The sequence below is a fragment of the Convolutriloba macropyga genome, chromosome 8 (assembly GCF_964194025.1).
Source record: "Convolutriloba macropyga chromosome 8, txConMacr16.3, whole genome shotgun sequence".
NCBI lineage: Eukaryota > Metazoa > Xenacoelomorpha > Acoela > Convolutidae > Convolutriloba > Convolutriloba macropyga.
The window spans coordinates 3,253,932-3,278,006 of NC_134475.1; the positions used below are offsets into that span (position 1 = coordinate 3,253,932).

Genomic DNA, 24,075 nt, shown 5'->3' on the forward strand with positions numbered 1-24,075 from the left:
AGTGACACAACACAAATTCTGCAAAATCAATTGAATACACAACAAATATACATCGTGGTAACCTGAATACGAGTTAGGGACGGTTTCAACAATAAGTGCTCCGCGAAGCAAATTTAGCTAAAAAAAGGAAAGTTTTAGGAAATTAATTCGCCATTTTATCAGTTTGAGTGGGTATGTATTCAGTTGAGCAAATTAAAGTGAGAACGCAAACAGTGTACACATAGGCTATAATAACAACGATAGCAATCGATCGGATCTCAATCAAAGTAGTTCAAAGTTCGTATATGAAAACCTAAACATAGCCAGCAAATTGCTGGCAAATAGCCGCCGTTGTCCCGCTTGGGATTGAAACAGAAAAAGAAAACAATAGGAGCTGGAATAAGAGATAGAATTTTTTCTAAGTGTCATTTTTTTTATTTGGCGCGCAAATTTTGCATATTCGGTTAGATCTTAAAAATTACATTTAATTCAACTTTAAAACTGAACGCAATTAAGCATAATACAAACGCCAGCTAGCAATCGCTGTAATTAACTTTGATAACCTAACACATTATGACTTAATGACCTCGCTTTATATGTTTATCCTGCTCGATTTTATTCTTTTGACGTTGACCGTATTCAGGACATTGCGTAATTCAATATGTGAAAGAATTCAAAATCCATTCAATTGAAACAGTGAGTGAGGTAAATCAGAAGTCAAACGTGAAAATCGAGACTTATGTAAAAAGAAAAACGTGATCAAAAGGTAAAGCGAATTAAAAAAACATAGCAGGACAAGTCCTGACGTACAATTCAAAGAATTTTCATTGACTAAACATAAAACTAGACCTAGAACAAATTATGGGTGAATTGGGGAAAACCTTTTTTTAAAAAGAAACAAGTCAAAAAATTTGAAAAAAAACTGAAAATCAATGTTGAAATGCTGCATGCGAACAAAAAAACACTAGCGAGAAATGAAAATTTGGTTCAAACAAAAACTAGGCCTAGAATGAACTATGAATGCATTGGGAAAACCCGATCCACAAAAATTGAAAAAACAGTAAAAATCAGAGTGAAATTGCCGCATGTGAACAAAAAATCACTAGCGAGAAAGCGAATTTTTGTTCAAACATCGTTTTCTCACTCTACTTCTAGAAGGTAAAATTTTTACGTCGCAAAACCACTCGCTTTTTCGCTCCACTTCCTGTTTCGGCGTGACAAAAATGACTACTCCAATTTGACTTCAAAAATCAAGAAATTGTGTGAACATATCTTTAAAAAAAGACAGCACCCAAATACAATTCAAATTCTTTGAATTGTAAAAAAAAGGAGAGCGTCTAAGTTATAGCCGTTGAGAAGCTGACGGCGGCGGCTAGTAAAAACGAAATATTCTTAAAAAAAACGTTGATTCTCAAACAAATGCGCTCATTCACGTGCATTGCTCCTCGCCCAAAACTTCTAGAAATTTTAGAACAAAATTCAGAGAAACCATTTTGCACGCAATTTTAGTTTTGAAACTTAACATTTTTATGAGTCAATTAGATCATAAGTTGAAAAAACAAAAAAGAAGCTATAAAAGTTGCTGAAATTTCATTTTATCAAGAGTATGTTCGTTTTTCAAAAATAAATCGTAAATACGGATAAGATAAAAGTTTATATACCTATTACAGACTCCAAGCGGAATTTCAAGAGAACCGTTCATTTGTAGGTAATCGAAACAAATTAAAAGGAAGAAGTCCAAAAATCTTAGTGAGCCACAATTTTGCTAAAAACCAATTCTAACAAAAACTGAACCACTTTTTCGCAATCTTGAACATCACACACAAAAGCTCCTGTTCATATGCATCTCCGCTCACATAAAGCTTATAAGATAAGTCAGAACAAAATATAGAAGAAAAAAATTATTTTACAATCTGAATTTCTTAGATCTTTGACTTCAGAATAAAATTCGGGAAGCCATATGTAAAAAAAGGGATGCAATTAAAATTGAGTTAGCATTTTAAAAAACTTAGGCTGGTTTTTTCTATAATTTGAAGGTTATTTTTGTCACGAAAGATAGTAATCAGGCAAAAGCTTTTCATGGGCTTAAGTTTTTAATGGTCTTTCTGCAAAGATCAACTTTGGGCTCTATTTTAGCCTTTCGCAGATTAAATTTGAAAACAATAAAAATGGAAAAACACTCGTACGATGAACACTCGATTGGTACGCATCAGAGATTGTAAAGGAAATTTCAGCAGAACCATTGATGGTGAAGTAATTGAATAAAATGAAAAAAAACAATGAATTGTCTCGAAAAAATGCCGAAATTGATCTTGTTTAAGACAAACGTCATACGTATCGAAATGTATTTGAATCATTAAAACAAAATAATGGTTTTTCTATAACGGAAACTGCGCTATGCGAGAGTTCATGTTTTGCAGAACTGCTTAATCTGATGAAACTCTAAATAAAATTGACACCAGTTTTCAAGTTTTTATTAGAAAGCTCAGACAGCCACTTTTTCTTGGCAGCAAATTAACACTATGCCACAAGGAAGATTAATAAATTAACAAATATTTGGTGATAGCTTTAATTTTGTTTTGCTTCAATAGATGTCTTTTTTAAAAATAGAAGTTTTGCTTAGATGAATCCCTTGAATTAAAAGTCCCATAAATTACACTTCTTGTTCTTAAGGAAAAATAAATCCGTGATGCTACATTGACGTTTTGACATCGGCACTTTTTCTCTGTTCAAATATCTTTATTGTAATTTTGATATATTAAGAAGCAGAACAAAATGAAACAATATTTTGAAAGAATTCTAATATTATCATTCAAATCCACTGGCCACAGTTGGACATGACTCTTTTTATATAAGGAAACAGATGGGAAACAAATATTGCCAAATTCTGCTAGCACAACTTAGGTTCCGAAAATCTTAACTGGAACAGAAATTAGATGAAAATTATGCGACACTAGACGAAAGCAATACAAAAAAATGTACAAAAGTACTGGCACATCTAAAATTAACTGAAAATCTTAAGAAAAGTGCGGGAAACAACAACCATGGTTCTGATTAAATGAAGGACGGTTATTTAAAGGACTATTGAACGAGGATTTAATAGTTGCACTTCAAAAAAATTATTTAAAAATGCCCCTGCAAAAATGGAGCTCGTAAAGAGACAAAATCTGTAAATATATAGCGATCCCAAAAATATGCCGAGACAGAACGTTCCGAATGCGATTGGAAATATGATCGCTATTGTTAGTTTCGAATGCACAATAAGTTGGGTTTGTTGTCAGATGGTAAATTATTATGTATGTTTGATTTTACTCAGAAATCTTAAAGATTTTCGGTTTAAAGGCGTACTTTTACTTTAAACGACGGCGACACCCTAACTAGCACTCTTACTTCAAACAAGGACAAAGATCCCGAATGTTACGTTACAAAACGATGGTACGAAACATTTTCTATGGTATAGTTAGTCCCATAAAGTTGCAATGCAAGCGAACGTTCGAAAAACCCATGAAATGCAAGTGAACAACGAAGTGCTTATATCTGCATGGTTTAAATTTGAACTTTGACCTTTGGAATGTTCGGTAGCGTTGCAACTTTATGGGACTAACTATATAGACAGCGAATAAAACATAAACCGACTAATGTCAGAAGAATTGCTCTTGAACGACAGACGGGTCGAACAAAATTTGACCAAGCTCTGCCCACTCGGCTATCAGCCCCTTGTTGCTATGCTGCAACCGATTTTTTTTTATTGGCAACAAGCTGTACTTCGGGGTGAGAGCAATAGAGATCACTCAAAAATGAAGAACGAAAGCGTGAAAAAGTCACTTGAGAAGTCAAAGAATGTTCTAGAAAAGTGCAAAAACGGTCAAGCAAAAAATTTGCATAAAAATACCAACACGTTTACGATAATTACTATGAACTTCGTTAAAGAACAATTAAACTACTATAGCAACAATTAGGAACGTCAAAAATGGACGATTTTGACTATTTGTCTCACGTTCAAATTAAAAGTTTAGAATAAAATCTATTTAAAGAAATAATAAGTACCTTTCTCGCAAGCAAAGATGGATGATTTAAGCAAATGGCAGTCGGTTGAGTTGATGACCACAGTACTGAAGAGGCGTTCTGACTCTGGGAATACTGTCAGGTCAATAATCACAGACGATTCCTGTGGAATCCACACAGATGGAGGGACTCTGAAGGTGGTCTGAAACAGTACCCTAGTCTAGACCTGGAATTATTAACAGATTAAAAGACCTTCCTCGTGGCGTGATAGCCGAGAGGTAAGGTGTGTGGTTCACACGCCAATGATTGAGAGTTCAATCCCCTGCCTCCGTGAAGCTGTCTATGTGAGGATGCGCTCTTACTTAACCATAGCTTCAGGTTGACCATAGCCTGACCAATGTTGGCTGCAATGATGGTACCACGTGAAAGTTTCAGACGCAATAAAAAGTGGCTATAGTCACCAAAAAAAGAGCAATGCTGCTAATGAAAAGATCACTCTGAAATGTGGGGAATAATAAAAAAAGGGCAGCTGAGAAAAGGCCGCAGTAGCCTAATGCTGTTCCGCTGCGATTACGCAGCAACCACAATTATTATTATAAAAGGCATAAAAAGACTGTCTTGGATAGATTTTGGGTATGAAAAGTATACTAGAGGCTATCAAGGTACTTTGGGCTATCCAAAAGCAACATTTGTATTACAATTCGGATCCGGATCAATTCTCTGATTATTATTGTATCACTCAAGGCTTTTAGACAATCAGTATAGTGCTTTTTCATCTTATCTGGAAAATATTTTTAAAGATCTTGCAAGATAACCATTCCATTTGGACAAGGGTGTGAAGCGTTAATTTTACATTGCCTCAATGCCACATGTTTTAGTATTGTTATATGTATTTAAAGGAATTAGGAAGTTTTTAATTGAAATTAATTACCGGTGTCGAAGTTAGTGTGAACGTTCCAGTCAAGGCGTTAGTGCTCGAGTCATATTGTACGGGTTGAGAGGTATCCAACGCTAAGAATGTACTGGTTGTAGGTGAAGTTCCGGATGCTGTTGTCTCTCCCGGACCAGGTGTGTACGGGGCAATAAACTCCACTTGAATTTCGGGATAGCCCCTACCGATGACTAAGAAAAATCCTCGGATCATCACACTCTCGACCAGGACTGTGTCGTCATCGGTGGTTCCAAGCGGGAATCTCATTGGCTCCGAGCACGTCTCTTCTTTCTCAGGTAGCCATTGCATGTCAGAGCTGTCATCACAGTAGACTTGGGTGGATGTCTGTACAGATACCGAGGTGCTCACACTTGATGTTGGTTGTGATTCTGAGGGGGAGTAGGTAGTGACAACTGACACTGATCTGCTGGCCGAGCGGGACTGTGATGCTGACGTCACTGAGGACGAGAAGACAGAAGGACTACTGTATTCAGTCCTACTCACTGAAGACTTGTAGGTGCTGGGTGAGGACACTTAAACGGAAAATAGATCCTCACGTTAATAACCCTATTGAAAAGTATACTATAAGCTATCTAAGTACTTTGGGCTATCCAAGTGGAACATTTGTATTACAACTCGGATCCGGGACAATTCTCTGATTTTTATTGTATCATTTAATCTTACATGATCTTGGAATAATGTTGCAATATTATGCATAATCTCGCGGGATTTTGTTAACATTACTGCAAGACCAACATCCGCTTGCAGAATCCTGCAAAATTATCGTCGAGGCAAACACTATTTTTCACCCTCAGTCCCATTCCTTTGTGGGGTTGTAGATAGTTATCGAGATTCAATTACTTCTGAATTTAATTGCTTCCTTTTCCAGTGATAGTCATAACACTGGCCTTTGAAAAGTAACTTATCAAGAAATAGTTCCATATGGCCTATGTCTTCCCTTATAATTGCATACAGTAATGGCTAGTCGCCCTTCTTATTGGGTTAAATCAATCAGCGGTACCACAAGTATTAATACCGAAAAAATTTCTGGGAACTAACCCTAGATCATGATGATTCATTTTTCATATATTTGCACCTTTCAAGTTGAATTCATAAATTGCAACGGATAATCCCAATTTTTTGGGATATTCCCAATCAGATATTACCAGCCCACATAAAAAAGCACATTATTTTTTTCACATATGGTTGTGAAAAAAATTTATTCACGAAAAAGGTATAAAAATGAAAACGGTTGATGTCTATTTAAGACTCAATCTTATGACATTTTTAAAAACTATTTTTAAAAACTATTAATTCGATTTTTAAACATTTTTTTACCGATAACAATAATATATTGATATGGCTGAAAAGATGTCAGAGAAAACAAAAATGAAAACAAAAATTTGTTCACGAGGAAGAAAACTGATAAAAAATTATGCTATATTTTCAACCTTCTTCGCATGTGACAACTGCAATGACAATCTCTGCTTCTGAACATGATTCGATGATGATTTGGATCTGGTTTGCTTCCCAGGCAGTGATCACAGCTGGGGTGTCGTCCAGTGCCACGGTCAAATTTACAACACCCTCCGGGGACACTACCACGGGGAAGGACGTCTGAAAAGTTGAAACCATATTTATTCATAGCTTATCTCTTAGCTAAATATTTATATGAATTAATAATAATAATAATAATAATAATAATAATAATTTTGGTTCCTGCGTAATCGTAGCGGAACAGCATTAGGCCACTGCGGCCTGTTCTCAGCTGCCCTTTTTCTTATTATTCCCCACATTTCAGACTGTTCTTTTTATGAGCAGCAATGCTCTTTTTTTGGTTACTATCGCCACTTTTTTGCGTCTGAAACTTTCACGTGGACAAGAAGAAACAACAAAACGCGCTCAAAATATACCTTTTTACAACATTTTTCCCAAAATTGTCAACAGATGAATATATTTTGGGCGCTTTTCTTGTTTTTGTTTTCTTTCATTAGATTGCTAAATGGTGGTTTATGTTTCCTTTTAGTGATGAATTGAAGTTTTTTTTCGGGTTTCTTCAGCATTTGTTGCTAATCCTATTATGATGATAATCCGGTTAATTTCTTCATATGGTGCACAGGTTCAACGAATTCACATTTTTGACATAGAGAGCTGCTCATTTCACTTTCGTCATCAATCTTTTCAAAAGTTTTTGGTTATCCGTCCTCTAATCATTTAAAATTTCCAAAAATATTTGATATCCGTCTTTGTAATCCCTCAAAAGCGACTTGCTTAAAAATTGTCGTTTAAAAATGTAATCTTTGAAGACATTAACAAAAATGTTCAATGAAAAACTATAGCGCTGTTAACTTCTCTCCCACTTTGCCGTTTTCAGGAGAATTGTCCCCCCCCCCCCCCAGCGTTTTTCTTGAAGTCGGTCTCTGATTAGCTCAATCCCGCTATAGGCTATTGCTTAGCAGATTATAAATCCCAATGTTGTGTTAGGATCAATAAAGCTTTGAATTATAACTCAGAACGAGGTCCGCGACATGTATTGGCCAGGCCGACTTGGGTCGCGGACAGGGGGGGGGGAATCTATTAATCCTCCCAGTTAACCTTTTTTCATCTGTTTTTTTTTGCTTCTAAATACGGCGTCATTTCCGTTAAAGAATTTCACAATTTGATCTGATTGCATCTCAAAGCTAGATTTATAGTTTCCAAAATTATTTAGACTAATTCAAGACTTGCAATTGAATAATGCTACTAAAATGTAAAAGTGTCAATTTAAATTTATACTGAAGTGATATGTGGCGTTGGAACAATTAATTGGACTATTAGTGAATTTTTCATTTTTGTTAGCAAAATTCTACCTTCATCTTATAACCTTTTTTAATCGGTTATAATCACAAATGGTTGCCACAGATCATTCATTATCCTTTTTCAAACATCATTTTGTACTTGTGGTTCTTGTATCTTACGTTTTATATGTACAAGATAAGTGTATTATTTTGTAGGAAGTGCTCACTCATTTAGTTGATTTCGATTTAAGTTTTAATGAAAGGTAGAAAATGTTTTTTTCGCGGTCAGAAACTTTTATCTGGTTTGTTTTCAATACGTAGTTAAATGTTTGAATTACTTAATTGGTACCATTTAATTTCAAAATTAACTTAGGTTTTAATCTAATACTTGTAATAAGTGGCTAATGTCCGATAAGGCAAATGTCATTATTTGCGTTTTGTTGGAACGAGTTACGATTTTCGTTAGCTTTTTACCTTTTGAAAACTAATTCCTCGATGGATAATAGTTATTAAAAAACCATGTGAACAAAAAACCACTAGCGAGAAAGCGAATTTTTGTTCAAACGCCGTTTTCTCCCTCTACTTTAAAATTAGAGCGAAAAAAATTCTCGTCGCAAAACCAATCGCTTTTTTGCTCCACTTCCTGTTTCGGCGTGACCAAAATCACCACTCCAATTTGACTTCAAAAATCATGAAAATATGCGAACAGATCTTAAAAACATAGCCGAAAGAATTCCGGAAACAACTCAAAGTGAAAATCCATTTAAACGCCATCCAAAACTCATCAAACAAAACGTGCCTTCACTAATTTATGATTATCTTGAAACAAAGTCATGAAACAAAACAGTAAAAACAATAAAATCAAATCTGTTAAAATATGAAAAAAAATCTGATCAAATTTTGTTATAAATTGAGATCCCGAAAAAATTATTTCTGCCAAAATAACTTCATCAAAACAACTAGTACTTAACAAAAACACTAATGTGAATTTTGAAAGAATACTTTAGGTTAAAATTATGAAAAAAAGCTCTTAAAAACAACTTTCAATGAAAAACTGGAAAAAGTTACTAAATTTTTTAATATCTCAAAAAGATATAAATCCAAAGGAAAATTCCCTTCAGCCAATAGGGTATCCAGATGCATACAAAACAATAGGCAATTCATAATAGGCAAAGAAACTCAGCTAAAAACAGAAAAAAAAACCAAAAACTGCAAAGAAATAAGAAAAATAGTTCCAATTTTTGCCATTTTTTTTGTCATATTTCTCAACAAAAAATGATTCTTACCCACAAAACTGTAACCAATTGTTATTATAAAATTGCTCAAGTAGAAGGGGTTTCTTCAATATCCATTTGAGCCAGTAAAACAAAATAATCGTCAAAAAAACGCAAAAATTAGACCGAAAATCAGCAAAATACCTTAAAAACCTCCGAATTATCATAAAATTCATATTAATTTCCAGAAACCTTCAAACCACTACCGAAACCAACCTAAAATTAAAACAAAATCATAACCAAACCTCTGAACCAAAATAAACGAAAAAAACTGCTTCAAAATGCCGCACGTGAACAAAAAAATTTCGCTCGCTTAGAGAAAATTTTTTCACACATCAATTTCTCGCTCTCTCAAAAACAGCGGTATGAACAAAAACCACTCTCTTTTCGCTCCGCTCTTCATTTTTGTTCAGCGCCAAAATCACGCCAAAAAAATTGATTAAAAAAGAACTTCTCCAATACTCCTCTTCGAGTCGTAAAAAAGACAGCGCCCCAATACAGTTCAAATTCTTTGAATTGTAAAAATTTTTTGAATTGTAAAAAACCAAGAGAAGGCCAATAATAGCCCCAGCTATCGCTGTGCGGCTATTAATAAGCTCATGTTGATCTTTTTGTTATTGCTCCTTCATTTTTTGCTGTAAGTTGGTGTATATTCCCCAAGGATGCATAATTGGAACAATTAGTAAACATTTAGCTAATGGTTTTTGATGTGTTTGATATAAGTAGTTCTCTTAAAAAGTATTTCATTTTTTATTCAAAGGTAATCTGCGTTCTTGACTTATAAAGCCTCTTCTTGTCAAAAACCTGATAGTCAGGTCGTCTATTTTTTACTTTATGGATTTTAGTCCAGTTTCGTCAAGCTATCTTTATGAATTTTGCGTTCTTCGGTGAGATTTTGTTGGAACATTTGATTACGTCTGAAAGCTCAAAACAACTATTTTATCGAGTGACTTCTACCATTCAGCAGCTGCATGATTCTGATGTCGTTCTTAATCTTATTTGTCACATAATTAAGGTATTTTTTGTCATAGTTTATTTGCTTGAGCTCGAAATGGAGGTGTGGTTGTTTATTTTTGGAAACTATTTCTGCACTCTTTAAAAAACAATTTTAAAACCTCATATATGATTTTGTACTTGAGTTCATATGATGAAAGCCTTCAAAACTTTAATTGAAATTTTCTTCGTTCACTTGTTGATATGGAGTAAAAAGAAAACAAATAAAAAATTTCATGTATGATTTGCTACTTGAGTTTATGATTTAATCTTTCAGAACTGTAATTGAAAATTTCCTCATCCCTTTTTTGATATGCAGAAAACGAAATAATTAAAAAAGCGCATACAAGATTTTGTACTTTAGCGTATATAATTCAATCATTCAAAATTTTATTGATATTTTATTCCCTCACTTGTAGATATGGATAAAAAGGAAAATAAATAAAAACTTCATACATAATTTTGTACTTGGATTTATATGATTTAGCCTCTCAAAACTTTATTTGAATTTTTTTTTCACTCACTTGTTGATATGGAGAAAACAGAAAACAAAAAAGCTCATATATGATTTTGTACTTGATATTATATGATTTAATCTTTCAAATTTTAATTGAAACTTTCTTCACGTACTTGTTGATGTGCAGAAAAAGGAAAAATAAAAAATCTCATATATGATTTTGTACGTGAGTTTATATGATTTAATCTTTCAAATTTTAATTTCAACTTTGTTCACTCGCTTGTTGATAGTTGATATGGAGAAAAAGGAAAACAATTCAAAAAGCTCAGTTATGATTTCGTATTTGAGTTGATATGATATAATCTTTCAAAATTTTAGCTGAAATTTTCCTCACTCACTTGTTGATACGCAGAAAAAGGAAAACAACTAAAAAAGCTCATATATGATTTTGCATTTGAGTTTATCTGATTTAATCTTTCAAGAATTTTAATAGAGATTTTCTTCACTCACGTGTTTGATACAACTCACTTGTTGAAAAACGAAAAGAGATAACATAGCCGGCAGATTGCCGGAAGAGCTGCGAAAGAATAGACCTGCGTACCATATAATAGAGATAGAAACAGATACAGATCTAAATCGAAAAAAAATCGACGCCGCTCAAAAAACTAGGCGAAAAATCATTCAACGATAAATTAATAAAACTGGTTAAAATTCATTCCACAGAAGCCTCTTATTAGGGACCTTTACTGCACATATGAGTTCCTTTGACCTTAAACAAATTCAAATTAAACTTAAGTTTTAAAGTGCAGAAGTCATTTTATTGAGTGAGGTATGTCACGTATGATCAAAATCTAATCAAGCAAATAACCTAAAAACTTCTGCTAAAGCAAGAGAGAAATGACGTCACGCGCGCAAATGCCGTTAGTGAGAGGAAGAAGTCATTCAGAAAATTTGCCGTGTGAACAAATGTAAAACGAAAACAGAGCGTCAGACGACGAAACAAAAAAACATAGCAGGACAAGTCCTGACGTACAATTCAAAGAGGTTTCATTGACTTAACAAACAACTAGACCAAGAACGGACAATGAGTGAATTGGGAAAATCATTTCTAAAAAAAATCAGACGAAAAAAAAACCAAAAAAAAAACAGAAATTTAATGTCAAAATGCTGCTTTGAATTGTAAAAAAACCAGGAGCACCGCAATATAGCTACGCTCAGCTTACAGCTTCGCAGCTATAAAAAATTAAAAATTTCATATATGATTTTGTACTTGAGTTTATATGATTTAATCTTTCAAAACTTTCTCTTCACTCACTTGTCGATATGGAGAAAAAGAAAAACTCACTGGGAAACTTGTAGAAGTAAATCGGCCTTGTGTGTCGTCATAGACTAAGTAGACAGTTTCGCTTTCTCCTCCTGCTTTGAACGTGGTCAATGCCAAAGTGATCTCTCCGATGTCTTCCGACGGATCGAATCCAGACAACACCACTAGCTCAATGTTGACTGGTGGCTAAAAACAAAAACAAAGTCTAACAGTGCATTCTATTCTCAAGCTCATCTTGAACTTGATTCAAGGACGTGTAAGTTTTAAAATGCCAGACCTGCGCTTTTCAGAGACTTCATCTGAGTTCTCTCAACCATCCCTTCTAACAATCTTTGATGATATCTTACGTCGTCACATTGTAGATCTTCACGCTATAGATCGAAAAAAGTACACAAATTTTGAGCTCGCTTTTACTAATGTAATATCAATAAAATAACTAATTTAATACTTTTTTAATTTTATATTACAATAAATCCTTAACTGTACATTGCCTCTTTGTTGATTTCCTCTAATACTCATAAGAATAAAATGCAAATGGTAAAGAGGCAATGTATAGTTAAGAATATGTCAATATGTAAAATGAAGAAAACATTAATTTCGCTGTACAACACATGTGCAACCACTGCATTGAGCATGCATATTTTTACTAGCGTCACTTTTATGCCCTGTAAAAAACATTGTTAATTTTCTCTAAAACGCATGAGAATAAAATGCAAATGGTACAGAGACAGTTAAGAATTTATCATTAAAAAATATCGGGCAGATTGCCGGAAAATAGCCGCGATAGACGCTCGTGGCCTTCCATGAATTGAAACACCTAAAGAAATAAGATAGACAGATCGACCACCAGTCCTTTAATAGACCACAAGACTTTTTGGGTTAGCTTCGGACTGTCAATTTTTTGACACATACGTTCTATAAGGAAAAAGCCCTTAAATAGCTATTTCATAATTGATATTCGAAATCAAAAACTCAAGACTAATAATCACGAATTAGGGCATACAAGATTGGCACTACTTAGATGCACACTATTAACTAGTAAATCTTCATAAAAAATTAAAGTTCCATAAGTGAGTTCAGAAGTCATTTTTTTGAGTGAGGTAAGTCACGCAATTGACCTAAAAGCAGAAACGACGTTACGTACATAAATTTTAACTGCAAAGCAATAGAAGTCACTGAAGTCAATTCCAAGAAGTCAATTCCAAGAAGTCAGGTCGTAAGAATCATCGATGGAGACGACGAATTAAAAAAACATAGCAGGACAAGTCCTGACGTACAATTCAAAGAATTTTCATTGACTAAACAGAACAACTAGACCTAGAGTGGACTATGAGTGAATTGAGAAAACCATTTTTAAAAAATCAGATCAAAAATAAGAAAAAAGAAACAAAAATCAATGTCAAAATGCCGCATGTAAACAAAAAAAACCATTAGCGAGAAATGAAAATTTAATTCAAACAAAAAACTAGGCCTAGAATGAGCTGTGAATGGATTGGGAAAACCATTTAGAAAAAAATCCGATCCAAAAAATCGAATAAACAGTAAAAATCAGAGTGAAATTGCCACATGTGAACAAAAAACCACTACCGAGAAACCGAATTTTTGTTCAAACACCATTTTTGCACTCTACTTTAAAATTAGAGCGAAAAAAATTCACGCCGCAAAACCACTCGCTTTTTCGCTCCATTTCCTGTTTCGGCGTGACCAAAATCACTACTCCAATTTGACTTCAAAAATCACGAAAATGTGAGAACAGATCTTAAAAAAAAAGACAGCGCCCCAATACAATTCAAATTCTTTGAATTGTAATAAAAAACCACGATGTCCCCAATAATAGCCGCTATCGCTTCGCGGCTATTAATTAAAAAAAACATTAGTTTTTTTTTACATCTGTGATGGATCCAGTCAAGTCCACAGTCACGCCCTGGTCATTGTCGTCCATAGTCTCGTTGCAGTTCGAGATCTTGGACACTTCCCTGGGTTCCTGCCCAACCATTGATGTCTCACATGGAGTCACAGTTGACAGACTGACTGAAGTGTATGTGCTCTTGGAACTCAACTCGGTCGAGGTCACTTTGGTACTGGAGATAACTGTGCTGCTCTCAGACACAGAGTACGACACCGAAGATGTCACAGCTACACCAAACACACATTTGTTTCACGCTTTTTATAACAATTAACGGATCTTTTCAGCCATTGACCGCATTATTGATTATATATGCTAACACACAATATTTTCTGTCGGGAGAAAATCCTAAATTATTATAGCACGTGGGCTTGGACGTTGCAAATAATCTGCACACGCAAAGTGAAGGTGAGAGAGAGGGGGTGGGGTTAGGTTCAAAAGCTAAAAAGATCATAATGCTCTCGTAATGCGAAACTGAATGATACGCCTAACTAATGACTCTCGCCTTTTGTAAGTTGTATACAACAAAAATACACCTAAAAAGTTAAGGAGAATGAAATTTTACCTGAGAAAACATCTCAACCTACTTGTGAACTGTTCAGGTAGTTTAGCCTTACTTAAAGATTTCACAACTTAGCTCACCGTTACCTGAAATTTAACCTAATTCAAACTAAATTCGGATATAAACATAAATCAAAATCACTTAAAACCATTTGGGCTGTTGATGTAAAATTTTTGCGTTTACTTGTTTAGACAAAATTCAGGAAAATCCTAATTTACCTCTAATAAGTGAAGGTTACGACAAGGGAATCTAGATTTCAACATCGCTAAGCAAGCTCACGTTAGAGAAGTAAATTTGGCTATTTTGTTAAATTCGATCACATGTCTTTCAAAAATTTTGTTTACTATTTATCCCCTACGTCATCGTAACGACATTGTTAGCTGCAATCCACGTAGCGGCTTCAGCGTTCTTCAAATTGATAGAATTTTCCACATATTTTTTAATTAATAGTTGGCAATTAAACCTATAATGTTACAAGGCTTCTGTCGTAAGCCTGTGACGTTGGTAGCCGTAGCCACCAACGCAGCCTCACCCGCTAAGCCCCTTAGTCTAAAACCGAAAGTTCCTGGGCACTACAATCGCACAGATTGTAGACACCGCGGATGCGAGTTGTGCTTTATTTAAGTGTTTCACACCAGCACATAGAAGTCACTTGGAACAGAGGAATTGATGTCAGTTTACAAATTTCGCCCTTCATCTGGACGTTAATGGGTCTTTCCAATTTTTTCAGACTCTTCATTTGAAAAATGTACAAAATGTTGCTAAGAAGCAGCTAACTGCTTGTAGCTCATACAACTGCTGTTAGGAAAATGGTAAAAAATACAAAATTAGCTTCTATGATTATCCCTAAGGTGTTTTTTTGTAAAAAAAACAATTAGATTACCAAGCTCACTTATTGTGAGATTTTCAACAAAGAGGAACAAGTTCCAATCTTAACAGTAAATTGAAAAGTCTGAACAGTAAATTGAAAAGTCTGAACAGTAAATTGAAAAGTCTGAACAGTAAATTGAAAAGTCTGAACAGTAAATTGAAAAGCCTGAACAGTAAATTGAAAAGTCTGAACAGTAAATTGAGAAATCGAAAGTTTGACAACCTATATAAAGCTAATGCTACTCGGTTCGAGATGGTATCAAATTTTCAGCACATAATTATGCAAAACGCTTTCAATGCGCAAGGTATGCGAAGAGTGGACTGAAAAAATAGAACCTCTTCATATCATTTTTCGCATAATTCTTCACGGTAAATTCTTCAACAGTTAATTTTGCACCCGGGTAACAAAAACTTCCATTAAAACTCAAAGAACTGAATTTGCTGTTATCGCACAGTGCTAACATTGTAGAAAACATTGCTGAAAATTTCTACTGCTTTTTTCAAGAAAGCAATTCATGAAATTAACGAACAGGAGAGGGACGCTAAACTGAATGAGTGGATTTTAATTAGAACCACGTCAGCAATGAAATAGGTAATAGCTACCCAAAAAATACTTGGATCGGAAAAAAAAATTAACGAATATAAAAGTGAAGAACCTGCGTAAATAAAGCAGATTCACTGAAAGATACTAACTTTTACATGAGTGGTAAACAACCAGAAGATCAACATTTTGGCTTTCTGAAGATGGGTCGTCTGTTGTAATGACCAGAACAAGTTTCTTCAGCAGTTTCTCGGGTGAGAAGAAAACATTGATCTGTGGTTCGGATGCAACTGGCGCCGACATCGAGTCAGAATCCTGCATTAAAATATCAATCATTACACAAATCAATCATTCCAAATATCTGATGTTGATGAAGTTTTTGTAGGTTACCGATTTTGAAAAGGTTATTGCAACGCCTAGATTTCCCGCATTCAGCAATCCAGATCATACCGCATCTGACCGAATTGACCAGACGAAACTGACTAGAATTTGTGAGCTCATTTTTTGAGCGACCATCAAAGAGCTTAAAGACATATCATATATGGAGCCAATCAATTTTGTTGAGATTTATTTGTCGCACGTTTTACGATCAAAGTTTCGTTCTCTCAAAATGGCTAGGGATCGAATCTCGCGCAATTACTAGACAACCTTTGGAGGAGGCAAAAGCCTGCGAAAAAAGCAAGCAGGGTGACAGGAGGAGAGAATGATGATTTATTCATTGTAAAATTAGCCATTTTAGTTGTTTGAGCTCATTAATATTTATTTGCGGGTTACGAATTTTATGCCGGCCTAACTTTTTGGTAATGCTAATTTTGCAGGTACGCAAAAATGGTTTCTGTGAACTCTTGGGAAATTGAATCGGTGCTGGAAGAGACCATTCGAATTTTTCATTTTTTGAAAAAATAGATGGTTGATCTTTTCTCACGTTCAATCTATTCGATCTTTTCTGACAATCTTGTTTATTTAAATGAACTGTCGGGTCTTTCCCATTATAGCCCCCCCCCATTATGGTATAATTACCATGTTGGGGGGGGGGGCTATAGGTTATCTGACCACTAAGCTGGGGGGCTATAATGGGAAAGACCTGAACTGTCAAACAAGACTACTTTCCAGCTGTAGTTGACAATGAGGGGGGGGGGGGATCCAAAATTGGAATCATTTTTTAAATTTAAATCATTATAGTTGTCAATGATAACGCTGCAGGGTTATCATTGACCACTATAGTGATTTAAATTTTTAAAATGTGTCCAATTTTGGCACTCTTCTCTTGACTTTTAGTCGAAAACTTCCGCCAGCTGAGTAGAGATGCTTTTATTTGCAAACGAGAGAGCAAAACGCAAGAAGTCCAGGACATAAAATTAAAGTCGATCGAAAAGTCAGGACTGGCCAAGCAAAAACTTTGCATAAACTGGTTCAAACCTTGTTCGACAGCAATTAATCATTTTAAATAACAGTCTTATCACGCATTCATCCGGTTCGGAACCAGCTCTCGAGTTTAGCTAGCTCTTCTGTCACTGGGAGAAATTTGAAGGTCAATAATAATAATTTTAGGACAAAAATGTTACCGAGAAAATGAGATAACCGAAAATTTTCTCTTTAGACGACCGATTTGAAACCAATTTATATATAGAGAGTGCTTAATGTTTTGAGATTACTAACAGGGACGTCATCACGACTGTTTGTCGGAGAAACATCTGATAATTTTCGGAAGATCAACTGCTGAGTACCATAGTATACTCCAGTCTGGGGAACCCAAACTTCCTCTACGTCGTTCTCGTCTGTAACAAGGACATAAATGTCCCAAGTTGGAAGGTCATCTGAGCCAGCATTCAAGTTCACTTGCACGTTAGTTATGTACTCCGGCTAAACAAACGACTGTTATTACAATCGCAGATCGAGGGGTCTACTTTATGAAAGAAGGTATGCAGGAGGGGAGGGGGGGGGGAGGGGGGGGGGGGTGATTTCAAAATGTTCATACCCAAATTAAATGGTATAGAACACCTTATCACTGGTCATCTCATGTAGTTTTTTTACATAGTTCGCCTTTGGTATCGTCTTTTTAGTAGCCTATTAAGCTGGGTCCCGCTCTTTTTATAAGCTGACCGCACAAATTGGGTATTCAGGTTATTAGCTGTTAAATAAATCACAGCAACAAATGCTATTTGATGTTTTTATAAACCAGAATTACCTCAATTTTTAAGATAACTACAGACCGAAGCTATGTGAGAACAGTAACAAAAGATCACATTTTTCTGATTTTTCCTAAAAAGCTGAAAACTTAAAACGTTTTTTATTGTACCAAACAAAGTGTGGAGCAAGAAAAACTTATTTTGTCTAAGATCCCTAACCCCAAAAAAACAAGCGAAGCAAATTCAATAAATAATGGTAGTTTTTATCAAAGATCCACTGATATAAGGTCTCAATATAAAAAATTCCCCTTTATCAGTGTGAATTAAAATTCTTGAAGAGCTTATAGAAAGTTTAAAACAGTAATCTCAACAGGAAAAGCATCAACATCAACCCTCGGAAGTCGGACACATTGCTCTCAAGCGACAGGCGGGGAAATTTAACTCAGAGGGGGATAATGTTTAGCAGGTGCAAAAAAAGACGGCAAACAATTGGGTTAGAACCCTTGACCTCCTAGATGTGCGACTCAGACCTCAACCACTAAGCTACAGTGCCTTTGGTATCTACCCGCTTATCTACTCGCATTTATGTAAGCAGCAGACTTACTTTCGAAATGAAAAGAATTTAGATCACGCAAAATTAAAAAGTCAAGCGTAAAAAAGTCACTTGACAAGTGAAATCGAACGAATATACTGTAGCAAAACGATGAAGCAAAACTTTTGCATGGAAAAATACACGTTTACAATAATTGTTTCTTCAGAAATCATTGGGGTGCAATTAAAAATATTGTTTTGAGCACGTATAATAATTAACGTAAAGAGCAAGTATAATAATTTGGTTAATGTTATTTGTGTATATGTTTTTTAACCGGCTATTTATAACACCGACCTAAATAACAGAAACATTTGCTCAAATGAACCTGATCGACACCAAATACTCAAACAAATACAAATCAGATATTACAGATTTCAATAAATGTAAGAAAATTGAAAAATTGACCTACAATTTGCCTGAAAAGTTCTGAAGTTGGTGTCTTCAAAACCAGTTACATAAAAAAATTTCAGGTGCAATGGAAGCTAGATGAAAACCAGATGTTAGAGAGATACAATTAGATAAAAAACAGCATGTTAAAAATTCGTGATGTTCATTTCTTGAAAAACGCTATTGCTTAGCTGAAATAACATACCAGAACGCAATCAGTAATCACTATTGACCCCAGCAAGTAAAAAAAACAAAACAAGACAAAAACAGTGAGAAATTCGTGAAAATTACATTAAAAACTAGGATCAAAAAACTTCCAAAACACACTAAAATGTGTCTTGTAACATTGTTACCAATAACAATACGTAAAAAAGTTCCCGAGAAAAAATTATTTAATTATATAAGGTCTGTATGAAAGGTGGCTGACCTCTATCAAAGAAGTCCAATGAACCAGCAGCAAAAAAACATAAACGAGTAACTTTGGAAGACCTGCGCTCGGACGAAAAGTGGGTGTTCTAATATATTTCAACCTGCTTTAGTTTTGGGGTAGAGAAGTTCTTTAAAGGACGTCAGTACAGCTAATATATATTCAAAAATGACACCATTTCGGTGCACGTTGTTTTTTACTTTTCGTTATAAACTGCTGCCAGTTGAGCTCAGTGGCTTAAAATTTTGAATGAGAGAAATTAAAAATCACTTGAAAAGTCAAAAGGTTCGAGCACAAATTTTGCATAAAAAAGACTGACACTAGATTACAGTAACTGCTTCAAACTTTGAGCAGTTAAAAAAATGAAAAGCTCGACATTTTGGGATCAAAAACCTCAAAACTGACCTCAAAACTGAGCCTCAAAACTGAAATCAAGCCTCCTCAGCAACTTTAGCATACACTGCAAACAAATAATTAAAAACTCGTTCTAAGACACTTCTCCGTTATTCGATGCTCCCAAAACTCAAAAAATGGATTTGGATTGTAAGAGACCGATTTGGATTGTGATTACCGCAATATAGCTGCGATCAGCTTACAACTAAACAAATAAAAAAAGTTTAAACATTAAGTTTTAATAACAGTGCTTCATCGGTAAATCTTAAAATGAACTTAAATCGGTAAGTTAAAAGAAACTGAGGAAAAGTGTTACAGAAACTAAACTTCTGATTGATATTTTTAAAAAAAAAGTGCGGGAGCAACAATTAGAAGAGATGATGTGATCACTAAACAAAAAAATTATATACAAGCTTGATTTGAGAGCAATTGAACAACTTTTCTAACCGTTGGGGATTGGAAGATCTCAGTTGAGACCTCATCTGTGACATTAGAAGAGGGTTTCGTGACGGGAATTCTGTCAACTTCGTTGGTAGGATTATAGATACAGAGAGGTCGTTCGGACACTGACGCACTGGCACTTGCACTCGCACTCGCACTAAGTGAAGTCTGAGCTGTCGACAAATCTATAACACATGACCCTAGTCGAGACCTGGAAATATTAAAAGACCGTCCTCGACAGATTTAAGGTATGAAAAGACTGTCCTCGACAGATATTGGGTATAAAAAGAATTTGTCTGGACCTAATGTCATGTCCTGGACTTTGGCTGGAACTAAAAAACCCGTCCTAGAATTTGGCTGGACAATAAAGGTGTTCTGGAATTTGGCTGGACAATAAAGTATGTTCTGGAATTTCGCTCGCGACCGTTATAATGACTTGTTTTCAATTTCCTGCAAAGTTAAGGACATGTAGCGCAATTGGTTAAGCGATGGGTAAGATTGGAGAAGGTCACGAGATCGAACCCAGATGTTGTCGGAACTTTTTAGTTTGCCTCATTTTTGCATATGAAAAGAATTTGGCTGGATTTATGGAAAGAATTAGCCTCGAATTTAACTAGGGTCCTCGACCGTGTAATTTAATTCAATATTTACCCCCCCCCCCCCCCCCCCCCACCTGGAGTTACTAGGTCTTTTCAAAAATTCCAGGTCTCGACTAGGGGATTATTTATTAATTATGCATGTATAAAGTTTAAAGCTTTGTTCATGCATGGAGAGGCTTCCGGGGGGGGGGGGGTATGCAACTAACGTCCGCATCCATGGATTGAATATTCGACCCCAGTGAATTTTTCACAGCCGACAGTTGAGTTGACAGGGTATATCACAAGGTAGATTGTCTTAGCTGGGTAGGTTGCAATGTATGTGGGGGTGAATTGGATCTGTAGGGTCTCGTCCGAGCCATCTCCGTCCACGTCATCGCCATTCACGATCACCTGGACAAAATGCTCTCCAATTATATTGCAGGTGAAATTTCACATTCGATGTAATTTACTTTATATAAAAGTACGTATATGTATATAAAAACTGATCAATCACAAACAAGGAATTCTCTCTTTATTAATATCTTACTACTACTCAGTACTAGTTTTGTTTTACTCTTCCATAGAGATTTTTAATCGCTCTCAAAAGAAGTTTGAAGCAATTATTTTAAAAGTGTTGTTTTTTATGCGAAATTTTCAATTGCAGCAAAAATTTCTTATGCGAGATTTTTAATTGATCTCGAACGAAGTTTGAGGCAAATATTATAAACGTGTTGATCTTCGTACAACTCGAAGAGGAGTATTAAGATTACACAGGTTTTTTTACGACTTGAAGAGAATATTCGTATTCTACAGTTCTTTTCAACTGCAGTCATAACTTTAACTTTTGATTTTTGTTTTCCAACATTGACTTCTGTTTTAGAACAATGGACTTTAAAAGTAGCTAAGTTACTGATACATTGTTATTAGGAGCTGCTGGCAATGCTCAAGGTTGAAGGGTCATATTGTAATGGTTAAGTGACTCTGCCTGAAGTCACAGAGAACTTCTGGCGTTTATCGAGAACAGCGAAGCAGTACGAGATATTAAGTCAGAATTTCGAAGTGACTTCTGCAAAGTCACTTACCCATGCTTAAAACACGAAACGCTTACGTTTTAAAATGACCAAAGTCAACAAAATTCAACTTCTGGCTAAGTAGCAACTTCTGGCAATTTGACTTCTGGCACTGCAGACTTTCGGCATTTTGAAATGTGCACGTGATTGTTTTAGGAGAAGTTCTCTTCCCATAACGGTCCATTCTCCCTATTCAAATTACAGAACCAGCCCCCACCTAACCCTTCCCCCCACTGACCCCTCTCACCCCCACCTACTCACTCCCCACTTACCTAGCTACCCCACCTACCTCCCCAATAACCCTATTCACCCACCTACCCCCTATAACTATACCCCATACCTACCCCCCTAACTCCTGCAAATCCTCCGCAACTACCGACCCAACGGCAATCCCCTACATCTAACTACTATCGCCCTAACAATAACATCTTACCCAGCTACCCCTCCGCCCATTCCTGGGAACCTGTCTACCCCCTGCCTACCCCATCAACTTAACTACTTCACCCCCTTTCCCACAACAAAGTACCTACCCCAATCCCACAGCATGCACTTACCCCACCTTCCTTTCTACCCATATCTCCCAACAACCCTCACCCCGCAGTTACCTATGTCCCCCTCCCAACTTCCTAATTAAAAACTGGTTGTTTTTTACCATATATTGCGTTGTCTGTATTTCTTTTTAGATACTTTTTAAAAAGGTAGGTTAATTGAAAGACATTGATTACACAATTTTTTGAGTTGCTTCCAGTATTCTAACGGCTACGTTTTTACAGCTGACGCAAGTTTGTTATTGACTTACTTTTAAATTTTGTTTCCGAACAGTGACTTCTGTTTTAGAACGTTTACTTCTGTTTTCAAACAATGGAGTCTAACAGTCGCTTAGTTTGTAACTTATAGTAATAAGTAGCTAATGGAAAGATTCAAGGTGAAAAGGTCCATTTGAGAAGTTTGCCTCCCATAACAGTCCCCTATCCCTCTTCAAAATACAGATACCACCACCTACACACCTCACCCTAACTGGCCCCCTCCCCAATCTATACCTACCCACCGGCCCTCCCCCTCAATTTTTCTCAAAACAAGACCAAAGTTTCGTTAGGGTATGAAATTCTTCGTCAATTAATATCTCTCGTTTTTCTAAATTTAGAAACGGTTAGGCTGGTAATTATATTGCAGTATAATTACAGTATTCTACCGGCTATATTCCTAATGCAACATTTTCTCTTGACGAATTTGACTGTTCGAGTGGCTTTTGCACCAATTACTTTTTTGTTCCGCGTGATGTAAAGTTGTATCTCTCTCCCATTTACAATTTCAAGCAGTTGAACTCAAGTGGTGGCAGGTCACTGCTAAAAGTCTAATGAAAAATGCGCACAATTTTTTCTCACTTTAAATCTTAATAGTGATTATATTGATTATAGCTTCCAATGACATCGATTGAAGCCCCCCGACTGAAGCAGTCTGCAATAGACTAGAGCTACCACTAGTAGTTCGAGAGCAATTTTTCCGACGCTATTCGGTTGATTATTTACGGGTATCATTTTACTTTACTTATTTTTTTAAGCATCGTACTTCTGTTTTTCCTTACCAAAACAGTGCCGGTTAGTTGTGAGCTGTCTCCTCCAACATACATATGGGCTACCCACTCAAAGAAAAGTAAGTCTCTTTGGATGCCCAATAGGCAGTGATACCTAATATTTTGCATAAACTTTGTTGATGTTCTGGTGAAATTCAAAATTCAGATATAAATAATACAAGGAGTCCTGTGAAGGTGCGCTGCTATTTTAATGATTACTAGACATATCTTAAATTCAGTTTGTCACTTGTTGATTCTTAAAAACTAATTCGTATAGAGCCTCTCTCACATTTGTTAGCTTTGTTAGTCTGGTCAATGTATGTGCACACTTGAAATCGTGGCTTTGTCTAAGAAAGTATCTCTAATTCCCCCTCTTTCAAAAATATCAATTTTTATCTTAAATTTTCAATTTGACTTTAATAGTTATAGTTGACTTATAATTTTTGTCAAGTTTTGGAACTGAGTTTTTGGAGCATGCGTAGGAAAATAGAAGCACAAATAACTAAGAGGAGAAACTCTTTTGTATTATTTGTTCAAATTTATCCACTTTTTGTTGTCATAGCAACTAATTAGTCATAATAATAGTCACAGTTTTAGTTATAGTTACAGTATTAGTCACATGATATGAGGAAAAATTAGGAAATAATAAAAGCGACCCAAAAATCAATGAACAATATTAGCCTTAGCAAATTGCTTTCTTCCTATATCTCAGCAAAATTTTGCAAAAGTAAACTGTCTGCAGCAGCTGTGTCTTTAATTGAAAATTAACGTGCAGCAAAAAAATATTCGTTACTGTCGACAGTATAGTATGTATGAACTACTTGAGTTGCAATTTAATTGTTACCCACGCCTCTGGTCTTTCAGCT

The 24,075-nt window shown here is 35.4% G+C and overlaps 1 protein-coding gene across 1 annotated transcript in view; it reads right to left on the bottom strand.

The window, feature by feature from the left end:
• Window positions 1-24,075, bottom strand: part of LOC142344322 (uncharacterized) — a 54,321-nt gene that overhangs the window by 24,876 nt on the left and 5,370 nt on the right. The window contains exons 3-11 of the mRNA XM_075395910.1: window positions 20,794-20,977; window positions 19,995-20,173; window positions 17,279-17,482; window positions 15,772-15,934; window positions 13,629-13,876; window positions 11,762-11,926; window positions 6,367-6,532; window positions 4,916-5,448; window positions 4,027-4,186 (exon numbers count right to left, since the gene is read on the bottom strand). Coding sequence (XP_075252025.1) covers window positions 4,027-4,186; window positions 4,916-5,448; window positions 6,367-6,532; window positions 11,762-11,926; window positions 13,629-13,876; window positions 15,772-15,934; window positions 17,279-17,482; window positions 19,995-20,173; window positions 20,794-20,977 — 2,002 coding nt within the window. The remainder of the gene's footprint in view (window positions 1-4,026; window positions 4,187-4,915; window positions 5,449-6,366; window positions 6,533-11,761; window positions 11,927-13,628; window positions 13,877-15,771; window positions 15,935-17,278; window positions 17,483-19,994; window positions 20,174-20,793; window positions 20,978-24,075) is intronic.